At 44.1% G+C, this 21969-nt stretch overlaps 4 protein-coding genes across 4 annotated transcripts; all 4 read left to right on the top strand.

Annotated features, from left to right (window-relative positions):
* Positions 1–981: 981 nt before the first annotated feature.
* Bfra_007339 (uncharacterized protein) lies at positions 982–4404 on the top strand (the record flags this gene model as incomplete). The annotated part of the gene is made up of 4 exons (XM_037337712.1): positions 982–989; positions 1222–1315; positions 1521–1611; positions 2192–4404. The coding sequence occupies 4 exons, from the start codon at positions 982–984 to the stop codon at positions 4402–4404; spliced, it is 2406 nt and encodes an 801-aa protein (XP_037187092.1).
* Positions 4405–5135: 731 nt separating this feature from the next.
* Bfra_007338 (putative protein sco1 protein) lies at positions 5136–6331 on the top strand (the record flags this gene model as incomplete). The annotated part of the gene is made up of 3 exons (XM_037337711.1): positions 5136–5417; positions 5594–5803; positions 5900–6331. 3 exons carry the CDS (start codon positions 5136–5138, stop codon positions 6329–6331), a joined length of 924 nt encoding a protein of 307 aa, XP_037187091.1.
* Positions 6332–8300: 1969 nt separating this feature from the next.
* On the top strand, positions 8301–12226 carry Bfra_007337 (putative acid protease protein; the record flags this gene model as incomplete). Its single annotated transcript, XM_037337710.1, has 6 exons — positions 8301–8640; positions 8763–9922; positions 10677–10783; positions 10899–11170; positions 11307–11417; positions 11565–12226. 6 exons carry the CDS (start codon positions 8301–8303, stop codon positions 12224–12226), a joined length of 2652 nt encoding a protein of 883 aa, XP_037187090.1.
* Positions 12227–15772: 3546 nt separating this feature from the next.
* Bfra_007336 (uncharacterized protein) lies at positions 15773–21935 on the top strand (the record flags this gene model as incomplete). The annotated part of the gene is made up of 6 exons (XM_037337709.1): positions 15773–16038; positions 16100–16160; positions 16289–16390; positions 16447–16647; positions 16696–17340; positions 17403–21935. The coding sequence occupies 6 exons, from the start codon at positions 15773–15775 to the stop codon at positions 21933–21935; spliced, it is 5808 nt and encodes a 1935-aa protein (XP_037187089.1).
* Between the last annotated feature and the right edge of the window lie 34 nt (positions 21936–21969).

Genomic DNA, 21969 nt, shown 5'->3' with positions numbered 1-21969 from the left:
GGAAAAAGGAAAACAGAAGGTAGAGATCGGAATCGGAAATATATGGAAATACATGGACATATCAAATATGATGTCGATATTGATTGGAATGTTTGGTTGTGCACTTTGATGTGATGTGATATGATTGTTTTTCATGTGGTTAGACTAGTCTGTGGGAGGACGGGTACCTGAATATGTCTCACACAGTGTGTGGAAGAGGGAGAAATTGATCTAGTAACTTGATGGGATTTAAGTTAGTTGTCTGGGTTTAGATCTAGGGAGAGGTGTTGTGCTTATAGGTGGAGAGGAGGGGAGAGGGGACAGTAGGGTTTCTAGATGAAACAGGAAGGTAGTTCGGGATGTTGGATTGGGTTTTTGTCTAATGGTCTAGTGGCATGGAACATTATTCTATTGTTTTTATATTGTCTTGATAGGTACTTGAAGGTTGTCATAGAGTAAATGCGTATAGCGATATTGATATCATATATGGTAGTATAGCCTTCTCTTCAAACAGAGAGGGGCTCTTCACAAGACATTACTAGCATATGTCGATATCAATATCAATATCAATGTCGATTCCACATCTATATCTACATCTACATCTACATCTACATCGTACCCCCAACACCCACTTTTTATCAGAGTGGGGACAGCGGAACCAATCCCTAAACCCCTTGAACCATGCAGCTCATGCTATGCTACAATGCCAGCACAGCACTAAAAGCTCCCGTCCCAAAATCAAGTTTCATGGAAGACCTTTTGCGTCGAGTAAAGAAAGCTTTTTCCTTTCTTTTTGCGACAGGATTCCATAATTCTTCCTCTAAAGTTCTTCAACACCATCATATATATATATATTTCTTTTCCAACCCCCTTGAATCATACTTGGATTTTCATCCGGAATTGCCGAGATCATTCATTATCCGAAAATAGGTCTAGTTTCAAAATAAAGCGACGATTTCTCTTCTGGACGTCAAGGGAGAATCTATCGTGTCTTGCTTCTGAATGTCTTGGTTTGACAGGATGATGTTATGATTCAGAGCTTATTACTTTGAAATATCAACTCGAGTCAAAGAGCTCCATGTCATGATTGATATCTAGAGCCTCAGATCCGATCCGACTAAATCCATGATATTCGATATTCCAATTGATAATTGACTACATCAATTGAATCACACAGCAACAACATCACATACACCGTTTCCTTCAAATTCGACTGATACACACATCACATCACATTTCCAGTCCTTTCAACCACACCAGTATTCCACCAAATCATCGAGTCGCGTTGCGTTGCGCATTGACGGATACCCACATCTTCTCCATACATGTGTACACAGTACTCGATTCTTCAACCCTCTTACCTACGGGAACGGTACTTTCTTTAACCGCCCTCGAAACGAAATTTGCAATTGAGTCAATCATTGTGCGAGCATGATATCTTCAAGCTCATCGATACATTCTCTAGCTTCTCCTCTCTTCTCTCACCAATTGCCATCAATCCCTTCATTGTCCAGAAGTCATAATTCAATTTGCGCTTCAAGAGCTCTCATTCTCATCCTCATTCTCAAAATACCGAGGGTGAAAATATCCTTGCAATCAAGCTTATAATCTTGGAGATCTTTGTGCGAATACGTAACAAGCTGGTCCAGCTTTCAAAATTCACTCCCAATATCAACATCGACAAGTAGAAAGACCAATTCTTTGGATTTCAGAACAAGCCAAAGGATCTGGTTTCTTGTATTCTCATTAGCTATATTGTTTTGGCTTGGTTGTTGAAGTGCTTTGATTCAACTTGCCCAGCCTTCCTCTTTTTAACCTCTCTCGTTTAAAAATAGCCCACCATTCGTCCAGCCTCTTAATATCTTATTCACACCGAAAAACCACCTTCTATCATCTTTCGACTCTTGAAATTCACTTTTCTGTCTCTCACTTTTGGTCGTCCCCTTCAAATCCCGGGAGGTACTTTGTCTCCCTCACCATCTCGACCTTCTTTCCAAACGACGACCTCAACAACCAACAACTTACAACAAAAACACCATCATCAATAAATTTAGCATCAATCCTCATACTTTCTCTTTCTATCCTCTAATCTTATTAGCTTCTCTTTATTTTTACACACAAGCAACGTTTCTCTACTTTATCCCATTTCGGGCATTCCATTGAGCAGCGTTCACCTTGTTTTCCTCTCACCCAAACTCGAGAGATCCAGCAGAGCTGACGCTCCCACCCATACCCATATCTAACGACCGTCACGATACCCACGAACTTAACACGCCGAAACCCGAACAGCGCCAGCAGCGAAGAACACTACGAAGAACTCACATTGAAGCAGCTTCAGCTGGAATCTCTCCTTTACCTCGAATCAAATTCGCCCATCGACAATCAAGTGAAGGCGACTTCACTCATGACATCGCAGACGATCCCGATACTGAACCTCATCCATTAAGTCCCTCCCCGGAAGCGGAAAAAAGTCCCGCCTATCCTCCACGTATCGATAAGCATACCGCGAGTGCCATCCTTTACACCCTTGAAGAAGCGTTACGCCAACCCAATCAATTCACTCCAGATTATATTGAAGAAAACGCTTCAATGTCAGATATGTTAGGAGGAGCCACGAGCTCAGCTAGCAATGGCACTAGACCCGCAGCCTCTGGTTCGCCCCACATTCGTGGTCCAAGAGATATTATGAGAGATAGGCAAGCTCGCGAAGCTCGAAAAGCATCTGAAGCGTCGGAACAAAAAGCCCGAGCTGCCGAACAAAAAAGAAACGAGGAAGAATCAATGCGGCAAGCAGAGAGAAGAGCAGCTGCTGGCGCTGCAGCACAAAGACTCGAAGAGCAAGGACAACCACGAATTTCGAGCAACTCCCAAAGAGTAGATCGAAGAGCCGCAGATCGAGCAGCAAGTGGCGGGGAAAGTATCAGACCAGTCGATCAACCAATGCAAAGACGTGGAACAACATCAAGAACTCCTACAGGTCCTGAAATTGCACCTCTCAGATTGCCAATGGCGCAATCAAAACCCGCCGAGACTGGTCCAAGTCAACCAAATTTATCAACTGGAGCCGGTCCAGCTCAACCTCCGCCTTTAACCGTTCCAAGCCGTGATGGCCCAACTCGATCATCGTTCCCGCATGCATTCGAGCGCTGGGAGACTCTCTCTGCACATTGGGAGGGTCTCACAAGTTTCTGGCTTCGCAGACTGGAAGAAAATTCCTCGGAAATCAATCGCGATCCATTGTCACAGCAGCTATCCCGACAAAATACTGATTTATCAGCTGCTGGCGCAAATCTTTTCCATGCTGTTGTCGAATTACAACGTTTACGAGCTAGCTCTGAGCGCAAATTTCAGAGATGGTTTTTCGAGACGAGAGAACAAGAGGAACGTGCGACAGAGAACTTGGCAGTCATGGCAAAACAGTTGGAGGATGAGCGTAATTCCAGAGCTCAAGCTATTCAGGACGCCGTTGAGGCATCGAGGCGCAAAGATCATTCCGATAAAGTGATTTCTGAGTTGAAGAGAGAGTTGGAGATTGCTAGAAGTGAGGCTCGTAGAGCATGGGACGAACTTGGTCGTCGTGAGACGGAGGAACGCGAACGAACAATCTCTTTGCGAGAAGGTCAGCCAACCTTGTTGGGTGGAGTCCAGGTTGTTCCAATGATCCAAGGTGTACCAAGTCGTCATGGTAGCACAGCTGCTCGAGATCTTCCTCCAACAAGACAAGGAGGTCCTTCTGATTCTGGAAGCGGAAGCGGAAGTGCGCGTACAGGAGGTCGATTTGCAGATCCTGAGAGTCCAGCTGGATCGAATGAAGCTTACCAACAATATCAGCGCTCTCAACGTACAGAACCAGCTGATCCATTCATTGACAATGTTCGTCAGCGTCGAGGAGCTGCTACAACATCCGCACCATCTTCATCTCAAGCACCAGCCGTACAACCTGCCTCCCCAAGTACTTACTACCAACAACCTGAAGGTCATCCAAGTACTCAAACCGGCAGGACCGAAGGACAGTATGATGGATCAAACAGTGATGAGGAATATGAGGTTGACGAGCAAGGAAGATACGTTCTTGACGCTGCTGGAAACAGAATTCCATACTCAAATGACGATTCTGATGATGACACGGCTGAGTATGAGCATAGTCCTCGTCAACACCGTCAAGGTCGTGCTCCAGTTACTGGACCTCCAATCCCAATGGCTGGCGTTGAGTACGGACAAGGTCCAACAAATAGCACAGCCGGCAACCCAACTTCTGCCCCCGCTGCCACAGTCGATTACACAGGATCAGGATATGGTGCAGGTGGCTCGGGTGCAGGTTGGGAGTCCTTTCCTCGTCATCATCATCCAACTCGTCTCAGTGATGTTCTGGAAGAAGATGAGAGAAGCCGTACCAGTGCTAGCCAAGTCAGCCGACGCGAATAGAGGATGTATAATGATCATATCATTATGATTTTTCAGTGGGTTTCCGCCGAAAATCTGACATCACATCATCGTTGGTTTGGTTTGCTGGATTTTTCTTTTTTTGGTTTTATCTACACGAGATGAATCGGTTCATTGAGATAATAAAATCCCTAGAAAGGGTACTCCATAGGCGTACTTATTTCGTGGGAATGGCGTCCTATTTTTGCTTTATTTCTGTTCACTTTCCTATCTAATAGAACATCCCAGGAAAGAACAGAATGGATTAGTTCCCTGGGAAATGCATATGCATGGAACTGGCGTTGCAAAGGAGTTTTCGTACATTAATTTGAGCGAAGAAAGAGCATATTCGAATCGATGCATCAAGCAAGAGAAAGGGAGGCACCCTTTTAATGTACCTCTGTAAGATAGAGGAAGAAGCTGCATATAGTATTTACTAGGAGTTACAAGAGCAGTAGAGATAGTTAATAATAAAAGAAAACTTAATAATGTGACTAAAATCCGTTGAAATGTGATCTGATGCTTGTAGCGAAGGGGTTGATCTGAGGAATTCAAATGAAACTAAGTGACGCTGCTTTGACCAAAATAATTTATCTTGGTTAAAATCGGAACCAGACTAAAGCGGCGTCCCAAACGTGGGCTAATTGACCTGAAGCTCTAAATTTCAAGCAAGCATCATCAGTTCATAATCGCTTCCCCTCTCCGAAGCTTTCTACATTGTAGTCACAGCAATCATGTCAAACGCCATATTACCCACAAGTCGCAACATGCTCTCTACGATCTCGAGGACGGGTGCCAAGAATGCGCAAACTTTCGGGCTTCAATGTCAACGATTATCTACGATTTGCGCTTCGAGACTTCCGAGGGGTGTACAGAATAAAGCTTGTTTGAGCGAAGTGAAGGGATTCAATGGGTCTGCGAGTGTGGGGGTGAAGAGTATGGGATTGGGTGAGGGGAGTGCGGGGAGGAGGGGGTACAAGACAGTGCAGGAACAGAGGTCGAGATATAAGTCTGGGGTAGGGAATTTGTTTCTTTTTTTTATGGCTAGGTGGCTAGGTGGATGGAAATTAGGGAGGGGATTGGATGGGGCCAGGAGATTGCCTCTGCCTGGGAAGAATGATGCGTTTAATCACTTACATTTGGGGTGTGTTATTGAAGAAGAATATTCGCTAACGTATTATATCTGGAACAGCCTTTTTCGTGGACAGCGGGAGTCCTCTTTCTTGGGGCAGGCGCGGGACTGATCTTCTATTTCCGATATGAAAAAGCAAGGATGGAGAGGAAGAGGATAGCGGAAGCTGCAAAGGGTGTAGGGAGACCAAAGGTTGGCGGACCGTTTGAGTTGCTCGATCATAAGGGAGGCAAATTCAGTAGTGAGGATATGAAGGGAAAATATAGTTTGGTAGGTTCTGATTTTTTGGCTGCGCAATCGGATGCACGCGAAAGAAATTGGTGCGGGAGAGAGGGAGAATAATGCTAACAGAATGAATTCAAATAGGTCTACTTCGGCTTTACCCACTGTCCAGATATCTGCCCGGAAGAACTCGACAAAATGGCTCAAATGATCGATCTCATCAACAATTCTCCCACACGCACCTCCTCTACCCCCGCTCTCCTCCCTATCTTCATCACCTGCGATCCCGCACGCGATACCCCCGCGGTGCTCGCCACCTATCTTGCGGAATTTCATCCTAGCATTATCGGGCTCACGGGCACGTGGGAACAGATTAAGGATATTTGTAAGAAATATCGGGTTTATTTTTCGACGCCCGAGGGTGTCCAGAAGGGCCAGGATTATTTGGTCGATCATAGTATTTATTTTTACTTGATGGATCCCGAGGGCGATTTTGTAGAGGCGATTGGGAGACAGCATAGTCCGGAGCAGGCGGCGAGGATTATTCAGGAACATGTGGGGGATTGGAAGAGGTGAGGTGGAGTGAGGTCTGGTAGTTGGTTGTATGTTTGGAGAAATGATGGGAAGAATTGTGTTACTATTAGATGGTTGGGCTTTAGAGGCCGTGTACATGAATATTTATCCATGAGTGTAGGAATAATGAAAAGTCGCACGCAGCTCTATATATGTATTTGTATGATATGATGTGATACTTTTACAGGAAGGGCAATGAATGAGTAGTGGTCTGCATATTATTCTGAGCATTTTCATGGGAAGTTTACTATGGTATGTTCGGATTATCTGGGGTGTTTGGTTTGGTATTCGTGTTCATGGGTTTGTATGTGTGTGTGAGCGTGGCTTTGTTAGATTTGTATGAATGACTTTGTAGCGAGATTTGCGTTTGGTGAGTGGGAATAGAATAGATAGGGGAGGAGAAGCGAAGAGATGATGAAGTTTGGTCGATTGGTTGGGAGGTTCATATTTGTCGGGTTTGATACTGCGGTTTTATCCTGGAGGGGGGGGGGAGTGGGGGAATGAGGAGGTGGTTGGGGGAGTTTTGGTGAAGGAGTATGGGAGAGGTATGGAGGGTTAGGGTCGGGAGATAAGGGGCGGCTTGGGAGACGGAATATAAAATTTGAAAATGGAATGGATCTATGTTGTTGGGGAGGAGTGCGAGTTTAGTGTGTGTGATGTGGAGCCGACGATGCTGAATGATGATGGAGTGTGGATGTATTTGTGATTTCAGGTCGATGGGGGTGGAATAGATGGAGGTGAGGTTTGGCGAGGGGCTTACAGATAAAAGAGAGGGGGGGGGTTGATATAGAGACGGGGGGGGAGATAGGGAGAGTGACTGATACCGATCGAGTCGAGAGGATACAGGGTGTGTGAGAATGAGAAAGGGATCAAAAAGATAACGAGAAGTAATGAAGTTATAATCAGATCGAGAGTTCTTTTCGAGCTTTCGTGTGAAGTAGTAATCGTACATGTAACTTATGTGCACCATCAACTTTGAATCGGTTGTTGAATGGATGGTGAGTACCATCAGCTAATATTTCACTTTACGCTATTCGCATCGGTTCGCTCTGTCGGAATTGGCAACTATTAGACTAACAGCGTGTTTGGATCCAAAACAGTAATGCTGGCGACAACTAAAGCAATAGAAGAGTCTCCAACGGTTGGCTTTGGGGGCTTAGGTTTCTGTCACAAACACAATCAACATTCTAATAAAATTGCAATAATACGTTCTCGAGGATAGGGCAGTGTAGGTATTTATAAATACCCGCTCATGTGACACTTCTTAAGAGCATCTTTCCGAGATATTGGGTGATTAGATTACTTAGTAGTTATTTCACTTAACACGCTTAGCAAAAGGAAAGTCAAGTATGAAGTGGTGAGCTTTCGTTCATGGGATCAATCATTCACAACACAACAGTAATCTTCCTTCTCCTGAGTTATTGAATCCATGGATGGCTGTATCGAATTGAAATCACCTTTTGCGAACTGAGTAAGCCACGCAGTTCCTTCTGCGCCTATCCGATGTGGAATTTCGGGGCAGGGCAGGGCAGCAAAGTGAATTCCGCTCCATAGCTATGCTGCAACCCGAATATGAAGAGCCAAATTGCAGTTGCATACTTGGTATACTTTCGTCTTTTGTTTGCGGTATCTCAAGGAGGCAGTGCAAAGATGTTTTTTGGATTGTTCACTGCTTTCTTCGCTATGATTTTGATATTCTTATTGCTCGAGTATGAGAGTTAAAACGTCGAGTTCGCTGTGTTATCCCGTGGTTGACTTGAAGGGCATGTCTGTCATTTCTCTTTAATATCTAAATGAATTTGATCTGAGATAGAATTCACTGCTGCTATCTCATGCCATATGTGGGGCAGCGAGCCGGCAGTGTACTTGCTGTATTCGCACTACTTTTTTCATGCTTATATTTATATAACTTGCTGTGTCGATACTCGTACACTACCTACATCTTACACCGTACATACCACGAATCTTCAAAATGGCTAACTTGATCCACCACGCAGTGATCTTCCTACTTTTGATCACGTTCACGCTCGCTCAAGTTCGCATTCCTATCACAAGAAAGCTTCATGCTCCACATCCTGCTCTCAATCGCCGTCTCTCTACCCGCGACTCCGTCTCTGCATCTCTTGTCAACGATTTGTCACAAGCAAGCTATGTGATCTCCGTCAAAGTGGGAACTCCGGCTCAGGATATTGATTTGACTATCGATACAGGAAGCAGCGACACCTGGACAGTCGCCAATACTGCTGCTTCATGTACTGGTGTTGGATTACCAGAGAAGAATGGATCTGCTCCAGCCCTATGCGAGACACCATGTAAATATTTTCATCATTGTATGGTTTCTTAGCCGCTCAAGGGAACACTTTCAATTTTCATAGCCAAGACGCATCCTCGAGAGCATGGAAGGAAATGTGGAATCTTTGCTGATATGCAATAGACAATTCAAATGCTTCTTCAACCGTCCAGTTGAACATCACGACTGATAAATTCAATATCGAGTATGTGGATGGTGGTAAAGCCAAAGGGCCTTATATAGCCGACACTTTTGTGCTTGGTAATGCCACCATCAAGTCTCTCCAGATGGGTCTCGCCAACGACACAAACATACAGCTTGGAGTACTGGGACTTGGTTATTCTATCAGCGAGGCCTCTGATACCATATATCCAAATATCATTGACGAGCTGGTCTCCCAAAATCTTATCAGTACCAGAGCTTATAGTCTCTATTTAGATTCGCAAGACTCAGCTACTGGATCCCTTCTTTTTGGTGCAGTCGATACCACCAAGTTTATCGGGGAACTAGTGAGCTTAGATATAGTACCCCAACCTATCTGGAATGGCTCGGTTCTCTACTCATCAGTGTCAATTGAGCTTGCTGCAGTGGGTATCACAGATCGAGAAGGCATTTCTGCAAACTTGACAACCTCTCCCCAAGTTGTACTTCTGGACTCTGGAACCACGCTTACCATATTACCAACTGAGGTTACGGATGCTATGTTCAAAAAATTTAACGCCTACGACGATACAAACTCTACTGGTAATGTCTACCTCCCCTGTTCAGTGCTCAATACTTCATCCTCTTTAACAGTCGACTATCTGTTCTCCTCCTCTTCCGCTTCTGCCATGATTAGGGTTCCCATATCAGAGCTTGTATTTCCACTTACAAATCCGACTTACGCACTGTATCCCGAGGACACTCTCCCAGATTTGCCATTTAGCGGCGAAGCATGTGCGTTTGGAATACAATCGACGAACGCGGACTACCATTTGCTTGGGGATACCTTTTTGAGAAGTGCATATGTGGTTTATGACTTGGATAACAATCAGATTGGACTCGCGCAGGCCAATTTTAAGGGAAATGATGCGGATACCAGTTCAAGTGAAGGGCATGGAAATAAGTATATTGTGGAGTTGAAAGCGGGAGAAGCGATTCCGGCTTTCACTGGCGTTAGTGTGACTAGTTCGGCGGAACCTAGCCCTACTAGTAGCGCTAGCAGGACTTCGAATACTCCTTCTGACACGGCAAAAGCTACAGCGACTGGAAAGTCTAGTGTCGCTGTATCGATGTTCAGGAATATAGATTTCAGAGTTCTTGGTGTATTTGTGCTGGGAGGATTAATTTTGAACGGAGAAGTCGTCGCATGATCATTTTGGGCAATGCATTGCTGATTATACAGGGAGAATAAAAAGGAAAGCAGAATTTTTTACTAAGTAATCATAAGATATACTAGACATAATGAGTGGATAATCTATGCATTTAGAAATACAAAAGCCTATCGTTTTGCGAAGTAATCTAAACATAATGACCGTCATCACCTATTCATAGAAACACAAGAGTCAGAATTATCCCACCTTTGCGCTACTTTCATACTATCAAATTTCACTCAGGAAGTTCGTGCTAACATGACACAAACACGACACAAACACGACAGAAACTTTATCATGCCCCTCCAATTCCGATCACCTGCATATGCACACCCCGCTTTCTGTGCATAAGAGCTCTCCTTTTGTCCACTTGCGTAGAATAGATCTTATTCCTCGCTTCCCATAGGATTGAATAGACAAGGTTTACATTTCTGCAACCGAGCCTAATGTCCTTCATAAGTAGTGCTGGCAAATACTCCTCGGTTGTATGTATGATTGTTGTTGATGATGTCAAGGACTTTCTTACGTAGAATGAATGGTACAACTACATACTATGAGAGCAGGAAAATGATTTTAAATCCTTTTTCAGTGAAATTTATATCTAGTACCTTTCTTATTTGGGGTCTTTTTTTCCCACGGTTTCGCTTGCGGTTCGAATTGAAGCACCGGAAAACGTCACGAAAACGAAGAAAGATACTCAACTAAGAATATCATCATGAATTCTCGGCAAACTCCCAAGGTTGCACTTATTACAGGGACAAATGGAATCTCAGGATCCGCCTTGTTGAGGCAACTTTCTAAGAATCCAGTTTGGTAAGTATCCAATCAGGAGGTATCTTTCAACCTCGAAGAAAATACAATACCTTCATTCTCTCCTTCTCTCTAGCCCGACATCGGACCTCCAACTAAAATCTTCCCTTGATACCAGGACCCGTATCATTGCCCTTTCGCGCTCCCCACCCTCCAATCTTCCTTCCGATTCCCGTGTTGAATTCCACTCTCTCGATCTCACAGCTACTGCTGGTGAAATTGCCGAGGCTTTGAGTGCTAAGGAAATCACAAATGTTACGCATTTCTTTCACTATGCCTACATTCATACCGACTATGACCATCCTCATCACCTAGAAGAGATGACTAAGAACAATGTGCCTCTCTTCACCAATACTCTCACTGCCATCGATCTCACTTCTCGTGATAGTTGTAAGCATAATCCACGTTTCAATTGGCTATCCCGTCCAAACATTGGATTCACTCGAGATCTTTACACTGTTTCCATGTCATCCGACGCCTCTTTCACACCAACTCTGGCACTCAAAGGCTGACGTTCCTATTATAGTGCAACGTGTGATTCTCCAAACCGGAGGAAAGAACTATGGTTTACTTACCTCCCCACCTGCCTCAGTGCCCCTAACCGAAGATGCTCACCGGGTGACCGATCCTCGTTCCCGTAAGCTTCAACACCTCGTCTCTATCTTTCTCGACTTCAAGCTCGCATTTCTTCCGAATACACTTGCATCTCATTGGCTCCTATATTCATTTCAACTCTCGATATCCAAAACTTCTCTAATGAGTTACTAACTTCTCATCATCATAGTTCCCAACTTTTACTACCACCAAGAGGATTTTCTCTGGTCACTCTCTGAAGAACGTTCTTGGAGTTGGAACATCACAATGCCGTTCTGGATATCAGGGTATGTAGGAAAATCCGGAAACAGCTGGGTTACATCCGCAGCCATTTACTTTAGTCTCTGTCAAGCTCTCAACAAACCCGCGATTTTCCCCGGTGGAGAAGATGAGTACTATGGGAAATGGGACAAGGGACAACACTTCAGTACGAGTTGGGTGATTGCGGAATTCACAGAATGGTTAGCGTTAAATGAAGAGCCGACAGTGAAGAATCAGAAATTCAATATTGTAGATGAGACGGTCACTACGTTTCGAGATGTTTGGGAGGGGATTGGAAGGTATTTTGGGGTTGAGACGAAGGTGGAACGAAAATATGATTTGATGAGTGAAGTGAAAGAGATGGAGAAAGAATGGCCGAAAATTGCAAAAAAGTATGGAGTAAGAGATGATGCGTTGAGGATCGTTACATGGGATGCGTTTGTTCATGGGATGGACGCGGGGGAGTGGGGAAGTGTGGTTAATATGAATAAAGCAAGTAAGGCGGGGTGGACGAAGAAGGTTGATACTATTAAAGAGATGGAGAAGATATTTGGGGAGATGAAAAACGATGGATGGATTCCGAACGTCTGAGGAGAAATTCGGCCAAGAGATTTTTCAACGTCTAGAAATAAACTCCGTACATTATTTTATGTTCTTCACTCAAATATCCAGTGCGAAAATTCATGATTTGTCGCTGTCTCAAAATGAAGAATTTGCACATACTTTAAGAGATGAGATAACGTCTTGAGACGCATTAGGCCAACTTTGATATTAGCAATGTCGATTTTCCGTGAATATATTAAAAATTCCAAAGAGTTTGGATAACACTCTACAGATCGACGAGTGGCAAACTACCAGTCAAACTATAATGGATTTTCATTCATATATGTCTTGTTGATAATTTCAATGAATCCAATGCTTACTAAAGCTGGAATGTTTTACATTGCCTCTGTTTCTGATGCTTCTCCTGTTGAGAATTTCATTGGGTATTGTTTTCCTTGATACAATCATTTTGAACTTTTGATACACGCATTCAGACACTTTACATATACTAGTTCTTCAAGATTTTTATATTCCAAACCTAAGTGATATTCGCGGCTCAAACGCCCCCGCTGATTTTTATGGATAAAGTCTTCATCTATGGTTTTGGAATAGTATTTCTTGCGACCATAAAGATTCGCAACTAGGGTGTAAGTTGCCCATCTTTTTTGTTTCCCGGCGTTTCCTCACTTGAAGAAAAATTGCACTGAGATACATTGAGTTAATCGTCCCGGAATTGTCTCCCGGAATTGTCTCCCAGAACTTGGATTTGATACAGGCTGATGCTTGCCTTTTGAGCTTCAATTTCTCAGGGACCATAATTGGTGAACTTGATTCAGAAACTTAACGTATCATGACTCAAAGCGGCAGTAGCAATAACATTGACCGATTAGAACCAGCGCACTCATTTGCAAGCTAAAATCGAAAGACGTCCCCCAAAAAGTAAAGATTGATTGCACATGTATGTAAGCGAATGATGCATTGCGGGAATCCGCATTCATGACCCAGCGGTCCGCCGCAATCAGCTCATACTGGATACAATTTTGTAATTAGTAAAAGCGCTAGCTTCACAAAAAAAAACATCTCAAAGAACCAATTGATAGCGAGTATTTCCTTGTTCTCGTCATTGAATTATCAAAAACAATAAGCTAAATTGAAAAGCCCCCTAGTATTGTCGTGGCACTGATCGTTACAAATATTGATCTTGCCATTCGAAAATATTGCCACCCCTAGCGATCGAAAGAAATTAGTGGTAACCATTCCGCTAGACAGACAAGCTATTGATTAATTCTGTAGACCTACGTAGCAGAATGCATCCACGTCGTCTTCCGAATGTCGAAGTTCTGTTCATCAATGTGACAAAAGCCTATTTGAGTATGTAGGAAGCAAGAGTGCTCCACTAATGAAAGAACCACTGAAGATCTTTGTTCCACACTACCTTCAATTGGGACGAAGAGGGACATATAGGGAGAAAGACCGATTGAAGGCTTCTTCGAAGTTTTGTGTATAATGTCAAGTGCTGAAAAGTAAATCGAGTGCATGAGCACGAGCCCTGATCTAGTTGCATCTGCCACGTGATTTGAGAGAAAGCGATGTATGTAGGCTCAGGTAGAGGAGTGGCGATGAATCTTATTAGTTTCTTGTTGGTTGACTCAACGCTTGTCAATTTGCAGCAGGTACTTGAAGACAGGTACCTAGCATATATATGATACATGGTTAGGAGCATAAGGGCATATGCAAGATGAAGACAAAATGCTCCGCACGGCAGCACGTACCCGTTCATGAGAACTCACAGCACTTTTCTTTTTTTGGCCGTTTGCTATGTTCCATATATATTGGCCAACGACTCTAGAATGTCTATTCACCCGCCGATTAGCAACCTCACCGCCGTTTCATTGGTACAAAAAACACTTGCGAAAGCTCCAGCATCACATAGTGAATAATTGGTGGCCGAGCAAGAGATCCTAATGGACTTCCCAGCCCAGACTTCCATGGCGTTGATGTACCTATAGCATGCGTAAGTATACCTGCAAGTATGAAAGCACCTTCTGAGTTGTATACTTTGCATGTACCTTGTCCGAGTTCTTATGGCTGTCCATTTTGACTGACGTTATCATCTAGGTAGGGTCAATATAGCAAGTCCTTGCATAACTTTTCCCGCAATTCAATTTTCCAAGAGATGTTCCAAAGAGAATCCAACATTAACGGATGGCATCAGCGGAACACCAGAACTTTCAAACCGTGCTCCGTACAAGCAAGCAGCTTGCATTTCTCCACTATCATGTCTCGTTAGCTCCTTGTCGTTTGCGTCAATACTTACAATCAAAGTGGATTCAAAAGATATGAACGATATCTTGGACAGTTGCTTGTTCTTACCAACATAGTTTAGACATCTGGACATCAAGACATTACATTACCTAGGTAAATTCGATGGGGTAAATATCTATAAGGTTAGCCTATTATGCACGCCATTAGATCCGGATTTCGGTGGAGTGCCTTTTTGTGGGGGCTGGTGAATACATATCACGATACCAACAAAGCTACCAACGAAATAGATATGTATCTATTCTAGAACCGATCAATCAATCTGTGGTTTGCTTACTGTTCAACGCCAATCTAGTCCTGTTAAATTCAGTGCTGGGAACGTTCCTCAAAGTAATGGATTATTACTGCAAGTGCAGGTATAATCAATAAATTAATCTTGGATCTGATAAATTTACATGTATACTACCTGTGTGTGTCCCTCTTCCGAGTCTCGTTCGGAACGTTTGGTCTTCGGGAAAAGTACCCCAGGAAGCTCGGCTGTAAAGACATTCTGCATGCCAGCATGGCTGGCTCCAAGACTAGCTAGCCATCCCTAGACGAAAATCACACCTTCCTAGTTCTAGGCGATGACACCGTCATCCAATGATAGAAAAGTGGCCTTGCAAATTGTCATTTTATCCATTGTCATATGCATTTCACAAGTGGGAACCGTTTTTATGGTAATAAATTCGTGAACTGAAGAGCGAGTGGAGAACTAGCAGACAAAGTACACAGCGGCTGCATGTTTTTGGAGAGAAGCTTCACATGTCTGTTTCTCAAAGCTTACGACTGTGCGGTTGTGTGTCTCGTACAATTCCAACCAGTTATATTCTTGAATTTACCATCGGACAATTGTTCAACTGCGGAAATGAAGGACAAGATCAAATTGAGATTTCGGTCACCGGAACATTATGCCGGGGGTAGACGTTTATCATGCTGCCGCATCTGCGCTACGAACTCATTTATGCAGACTATTCTCACGTTGCACTCAAATTATCTGGACCAGTTATATACTTCGTATCTTCTCTGCTTCTATACCTTTCCGCAGTTTCCTTTCCTGCAGTTGTCCGGAATTCTTGTCAGAAATCCTTGCTGCATACATATTATGTTTATGCCCCACCCTGGAGCCACACCATAGAATTTGAGCAACTAACAAATACTCGCCCACTGCACCTGTACAATGGACTCTATTCCTAGTCTTTTAAATAAAGTTCATGGCATGTCACCGAACACCTTTCTCATTTCGATCATCATTTCACCACTTGATGAACGATTTCATCAAAAACAACGACAATGGGTAAAAGGGACGACATATGTTCCTTTCTTGGATATGAAAAAGACAACCCTACGAAAGATCGTCGGAATCTGTTAAAATCTACTTCTGCGTTTTTAGCCGATTACGAGGCTCGTGGGAATAAGGTTTATGGTAGAAAAGCCGAGTCTATTGGAGGTCGACTGTGTGCTGTGAATTTCCTTGAAGAAGAAGGTAGAGGGGAGAGGTTTTGGCCGCCAACATCAGATGGAAGCCTGGTTTACGAACAAGCTCGTGATAAAGAAATGTGAGAGAAGATTTGTTTTGCTTCTTCTATACCGCTGTATTCTGAGAATTTCGGTTTCTAGTATCATCGATCATGTAGCCGACCTGTTTCTCATCCACGCAAGATCCAACTATAGCAAATTGGTATGTACTACTCTTGTCTAATTTTGTTTTATGAAATATGTCACATCTGATGGATGGTCTCGCTTCATTTCTGATGATTTGCGAGCATGTTAATTTCCCGTGTGGGAGCTAACGCCACAATCATGCAGCATGCGAAACGGAGGAGCCAAAAACACAATCCTACCTCCCCACCATCAAATGTTAACAATGAACATATTTGCAACAAACGCTCGGCTTTGAGTACACCTGAAGTATTTACTTCTGTAACACTTTAACCTTAAATTCCAGATACTAATTGTGCGTCCAGGAAACGTACTTGGAAGACGAAGAGCCACAATTTACTTATAGTTCGTCTTTAATGACCATCAAGCCAGAATTATGCCTTACACCATGGTTAGATCCGCCAAAAAGATTTGACCGTAATGTGGCTATGCCGTGGGCAGAGCGTATTGACCCCAAAAATCTTCCAGATCCACCGGTTCGATTGGGGAAGGATTGGTTGTCACAGGTTGTTCTCTCAAATACCAAATTTTCATTGAAGCTAACTTGAGCTTAGAAGAGTGTACATTGGCCCAGTGCAGTTGATAAGGAAATCCAGTACTTTATGCATAGATGGTTATTTTATTACACAGATGATTTAGAGAATGGCACAGATGATGGAATTCAAAGTCTCGTGAGTCTCTTGAGGAAGAAAGAGAGTACAAGTGCGGAGCTCGACGGCACACAACTTCGAGAATTCAGAAGGCGAGTTATCGATAGAGTGAGACATTGGACAGAGACATTCATCAATCATCAGTTTGTCGAATTACAAGCCGACGGTGTTCCTCGGATGACCGCAAGATTTCGCGCAATATGGACAACCCTAAAGTATGATCCACCTACTCCCCGCGTCAGTAATCGAAGACGAAGTGTTGAAGAGGAAACGCCGCCAGAGACCCATCGCAAGCGACGAAAACTTTCAAAGAAATCTGAAGACAATGCGCTGGATAGTAGTAGATCAAAGAGAAAACCTTGGACCGAGAATGCATGGAGACGCAAGACAATTCCACCTCCCGCGGACATGACTTTCCCGAATCTGATATCAAGAAAAAGCTCTAATTTCGATCCCGTGACCGTGATGGTGACACCTCGAGCCAGTGTCAACGGAGAAGACAGTGATGAAGAGAGGTTTCAAAAGTGTGAAGTACATGAAGAGTCTGAGGTATGATTTAAATCATAGCATATTTCGTTTCAATTTTCATTACTATCTCTGATCATGTTTAGCATACGATACGAAATTCAAAGACTCCCGTCGAGATACCCCCACCTTGCAAAGTTATATCTAATAAAACTGATGTATTCATCAAAATGGAAGAGGAATCTACTATAGAGGTGTCACAGCTAGGGACGACAGTCATCGAAGTATCGGACGATGAGCGAGCCAGCGAAGCAACAAAAGCAGTATTGCCTACTCAAGACGCAGTCATCAAATCCCCATCACCAAATCCAGATGATACAATGGCACTTGAGACAACGCCTCCACATGATCAGGACAGCATGGAAGGGCCCGAAGCCAAGTTGATTCCTTCGCATCAATCAAGCAATACGTCAGAAGGTCGAAATCACTCCCCACAGTCTGAAATGCTAGATGCAAGTGTCATGCCAAACCAATCATCGAAAACAATCGCAGATGGTCCTTCGATTGAAAAAGCGGTCGATTCTCAAGCAGAAGTAATTGACTCTCAACAATTATCAACCCAGGTCGAGCATTCGAGTCAGCTTTTACAGACTACAAATGCACCTTCATCTCCAAAAGTCAAAGGAGATCTAAGACTTCATATCGAAGTGAGCACTCAGCCGATCGACCTTGACGAGAAAGACTTTACAAAAGCATCCACCCCAAGGCAATTAAAAGATTCAGTTGATGAGCCTCGAAAATCTGTCGCAACGAACAATCGGATTTTAACTGATAATGAAGATCACAATGTTTCTATTCCCATGACCCCAGCAGAGATTCAACCATCAGAAAATCCAAGAAACTATGGCCCTTTCAACGACATTAAGATTTTGAATCAGCTTTTCTCGTCCAATGGCTCCCGAACCACAGATCCCCACCGACAGCGTGGTAGTTCTAGCATTTCACCAACATCAAGCGCTGATGCGCACACACATGAAATGGACAAGCCTTCCTTTCCGACAAACGCAACTCCAAAGCATGTATTACCACGAGCCTCATCATCGATCGAACTTGCTCCAAAAGAAGGTCCTGAGAAACTCTCGGACCAGGGCGAATTACGCACAGCTAATGAAGCATCCATGAAGCGGTTGAATACTTTGTCGCAAAGTCCAAAGACTGCCAAGCCTCAATCTGGTCATTCTATTCATATTTCCTTGGTAGATGTTCTAGAAAGAAGCCAGAAATCTTACGAGAAGAACGATTCTATTTTGACACGAACCCCCTTGCCGTCAGGTCCATTGACGTCTGAGACCGGTCAGGAAACATCAACTCTATTGCCTACTGTCAGGCAAGCTACAACGACCGTATCTGATTACCCCAAACCAGATGTATCATCTCAAGTACCACAGAATCCTGTCCAGGAGAGTCGAGCAGCCTTCCGTGATTCATTCGTTTCCGGTTTCCAACCTATAAATCGACCAATATCTAGTCTTGCTACGCAATCTCCTCCCGCTCCCATATCTAATAGTCCCCCGGGTGTATATAAGTCATCGATTGCACCACAAGAATCTCGAGATCAACAACACAGCCAGCAGATAAATGAGACGTCAAAACAGAATGGAGCCATGTTCTCGCAAAATATTCCACAGGAACTTAGCAGATCATCAGAGCCCTCCTGGACCAGGAACGTCCATCTCAACTCATACCCGGTGAACTCTCAGAATGGTGTCTATCCCATGGCCTTTGTTAGTAAACCGACAGCATCAAAAAACGACATGTGGATGCAAGAGACCTCCCGAAAAAGGCAGTTGGAGCGAATGGATACCAAGCCTCGAAAAACAAAGTCAAGAAAGAAGACAACGCCATGCGAAAAACCGGCTACGGAGTCTAGTACTGTTCAATATCCACTGGCTTCATCAGCTCCCGCGACCCAAAACGTAACACCTTCTGCAATGCAAACACAATCTCCGCGACAGCCTGAATATGACCAAGAGCGCTCTCCCAAGCCACCGCATCCAGAACTCATCAGTCATCTGAGAATTATGGACGAAAAGATGGGTACGAATTCCGGAGCATCTTATCAGCACCATATCGAGACAATGAACTCTCCGGCAATCTCAAATCAGCAGCCGAATAATCATGGTCGGAAGCTAGATCGAAATATGACGACCAATTACGATGCCAGGCAAGAGCAAAATATCTTGAACCCCCTCGTCTTGCAAGAACAGATGCATTCAAAGCGAAAGCGATCGTCAGAGGATTGGGGCAATACACAGAGTCCTGTGGGTATGTATCATGCTACTTCTCTTGGGTCTCCAGCACAATCCCAGCGAACTTCCAGCATGTCGCAAAAACGACCGGCAATCCCCGAAAATATACAAATCTCTCGCATGGAGCAAGAGAGGTTTCAGCACGGTATGCAACAAAATAGAAGATTGCCCAATGCTGGTGAAAATAAACTTGATTCTCAAAATGGCAAGCAGGAAATTTCCAACCTCCCTCAGCTTGACATACAGATCAAAATCAACCCTGGGGCAATTACAGCACGGAATCAAGTGCAGTTTAAGGAGAACATTCAGAGCAGAGCTGACATTGAAACCCGTAATCAGCTTTCCGACACTGCAAATATGGGTCAGTCCGAATCAGTGCGTTTGCGCGAGACGGAAACGAGGCATGGGGCTCCTATTGATAGTGAAATGGGGCGTAAAATTTCCAAAAGCCCTTCACTGTCAAGTCCTAAGACATCACAATATCTCAAGGAACTATCGGGGACGCAAGATAGAGTTTATAATAATGTCCAACAGTCGACCCCAGCACAAACCAATCAGCATCTCAACCAACAGTCACAAGGGCCGAAGACTCACAGCCAAATTCAAGCCAACTCTTCCTCTCCAGAACTGTATCGATCACAGGACCCATGGTGGAACTCGTTAGCTACTGATTATAACATCTCCACAATTCCCAAACAGCCATCAAGATACGTCCCGCAAACTAATACTAATGTGTTACACAACCGCACGATGAGCAACACCACTCCAGTCTCAAAGGTACCAAGTGCGTCACAGGTCCAAATGGGAAGCCAAGAGTCTCTACCTGACACGAGACAAATTGCCCCCCAAGCAACAGAACGCCCGCATTCCACAGGAAGTCAGGCCTCCAAAGTATTTCACCAAATACCAGAGAGCCAGCGCGCCAAGTACCCTTCAACAAAGCCATCTAGTACAGAACATTCGCCACCGCAAAGTTACTCTGTAAATGAACATACGTCACAGTTGTCACAAACTCAGCAGTTTAACCCATCTGGTCAAAGTGCGCAATCGCAATTAGGTGTTCGATCCACACCCTCTCAAAATGAATTCTCAAAGCAAGCTCCGAGCAAGTCGTCGACCGAAAGCACACCATCACCAACCAATCGGTCTCATCAGCCTGTAACTCAACCTTTGAACCATCCTCTCACATCTTCGAAAAGCCAATACAATAACAACGCGACCAGTCAGCCCCCCAATACACAAACTTCCAACTTTCATCGTCAACTTCCCAAGCAGTATCCTGTTCAACCCACTATCATTCAAAGTCCAGTGGCACAAAATCAGTTTATCAATCGCCCCCCTACGCAATTCTCCCCTGTACATGCGTCGTTTCCCCGGAACCAATATACTGGCCCGTCTCCAACACAACAAGCTTCTACAGCCCCGGGTTCTTATAATACAGAGTATGCTGGGCAACAGAGAGCAAATTCACAATACCAGTATCCAAAACGGCCACAGCAACCGCAGCAGCCAGCTGAGCCACAAAATACTACGACGCACTCACACAAGAAAATTTACAATGAGCGGAATCCACATGATCATATAAAAAGTAGATTGAATGGCGCAAGTCCTCGAACTATAATAGATTTAGTTAGTGCATCTCCAATGCAGTCCCCAACAATCCAGATCCCTGCATCTCAATCGTCATTAGCAACTACGATGTCTGCTATACTAAACCCTAAGCTTCCGCCAACGCCGCCAACACCAGCTATCGTTCCTGCTACTGGGTCAGATTCCATGTCAAAGTATCCACCTAGTACCCAATCTATGTCTGGAAACCCTCTACGACAACAAGCCTCGGCCATCGTGCCCACTCCCAAGACTAATAACACGCCTCATCATTATCATCCAGCGACATATCCACCACAACAGCAAACACCTGTCGTAAAATCTACTCCTAAAATCGACACCACCTCTCAATACTCGCACCCCACTCAATCTCTAGCTACGCCACAGCAAACACCGACAACACCTCAATCGGTGGGGCCGAAACTCGACTTCTATCTCCAACGCTCCAGTTCCTTGATTGACACTAGTATATCTTTCTCTTATCAATACATGGAATCACTCTCCTTACCGAATTTGTTCGCCTTTTTCTCTCGACGCTCCGGTATACCCCTAGAGAGATTAGACGATCTTACCTTTCGATGCATGTTTGGAGAGTATCAACAATTCGTGATTGGAAAGAATATGGGAGACGGAGAATGGAAGCGAGCGCGTAAGAGAATATGGAGAAATTGGGACAGAGATGTTAAATCTGCGAAACAAAATGGAGATGATGAAGATGAGGAATTCTGGGAGGTTAACATCTTGATTGGGAGGTGTGCATAAATGGTTGGCCGGATTTTCAACCCCGGTTAATTTC

The sequence above is a fragment of the Botrytis fragariae genome (assembly GCF_013461495.1).
Source record: "Botrytis fragariae strain BVB16 chromosome Unknown tig00000795, whole genome shotgun sequence".
NCBI classification, from domain to species: Eukaryota; Fungi; Ascomycota; class Leotiomycetes; order Helotiales; family Sclerotiniaceae; genus Botrytis; species Botrytis fragariae.
This window is presented reverse-complemented; position numbering and strand designations above follow the sequence as displayed.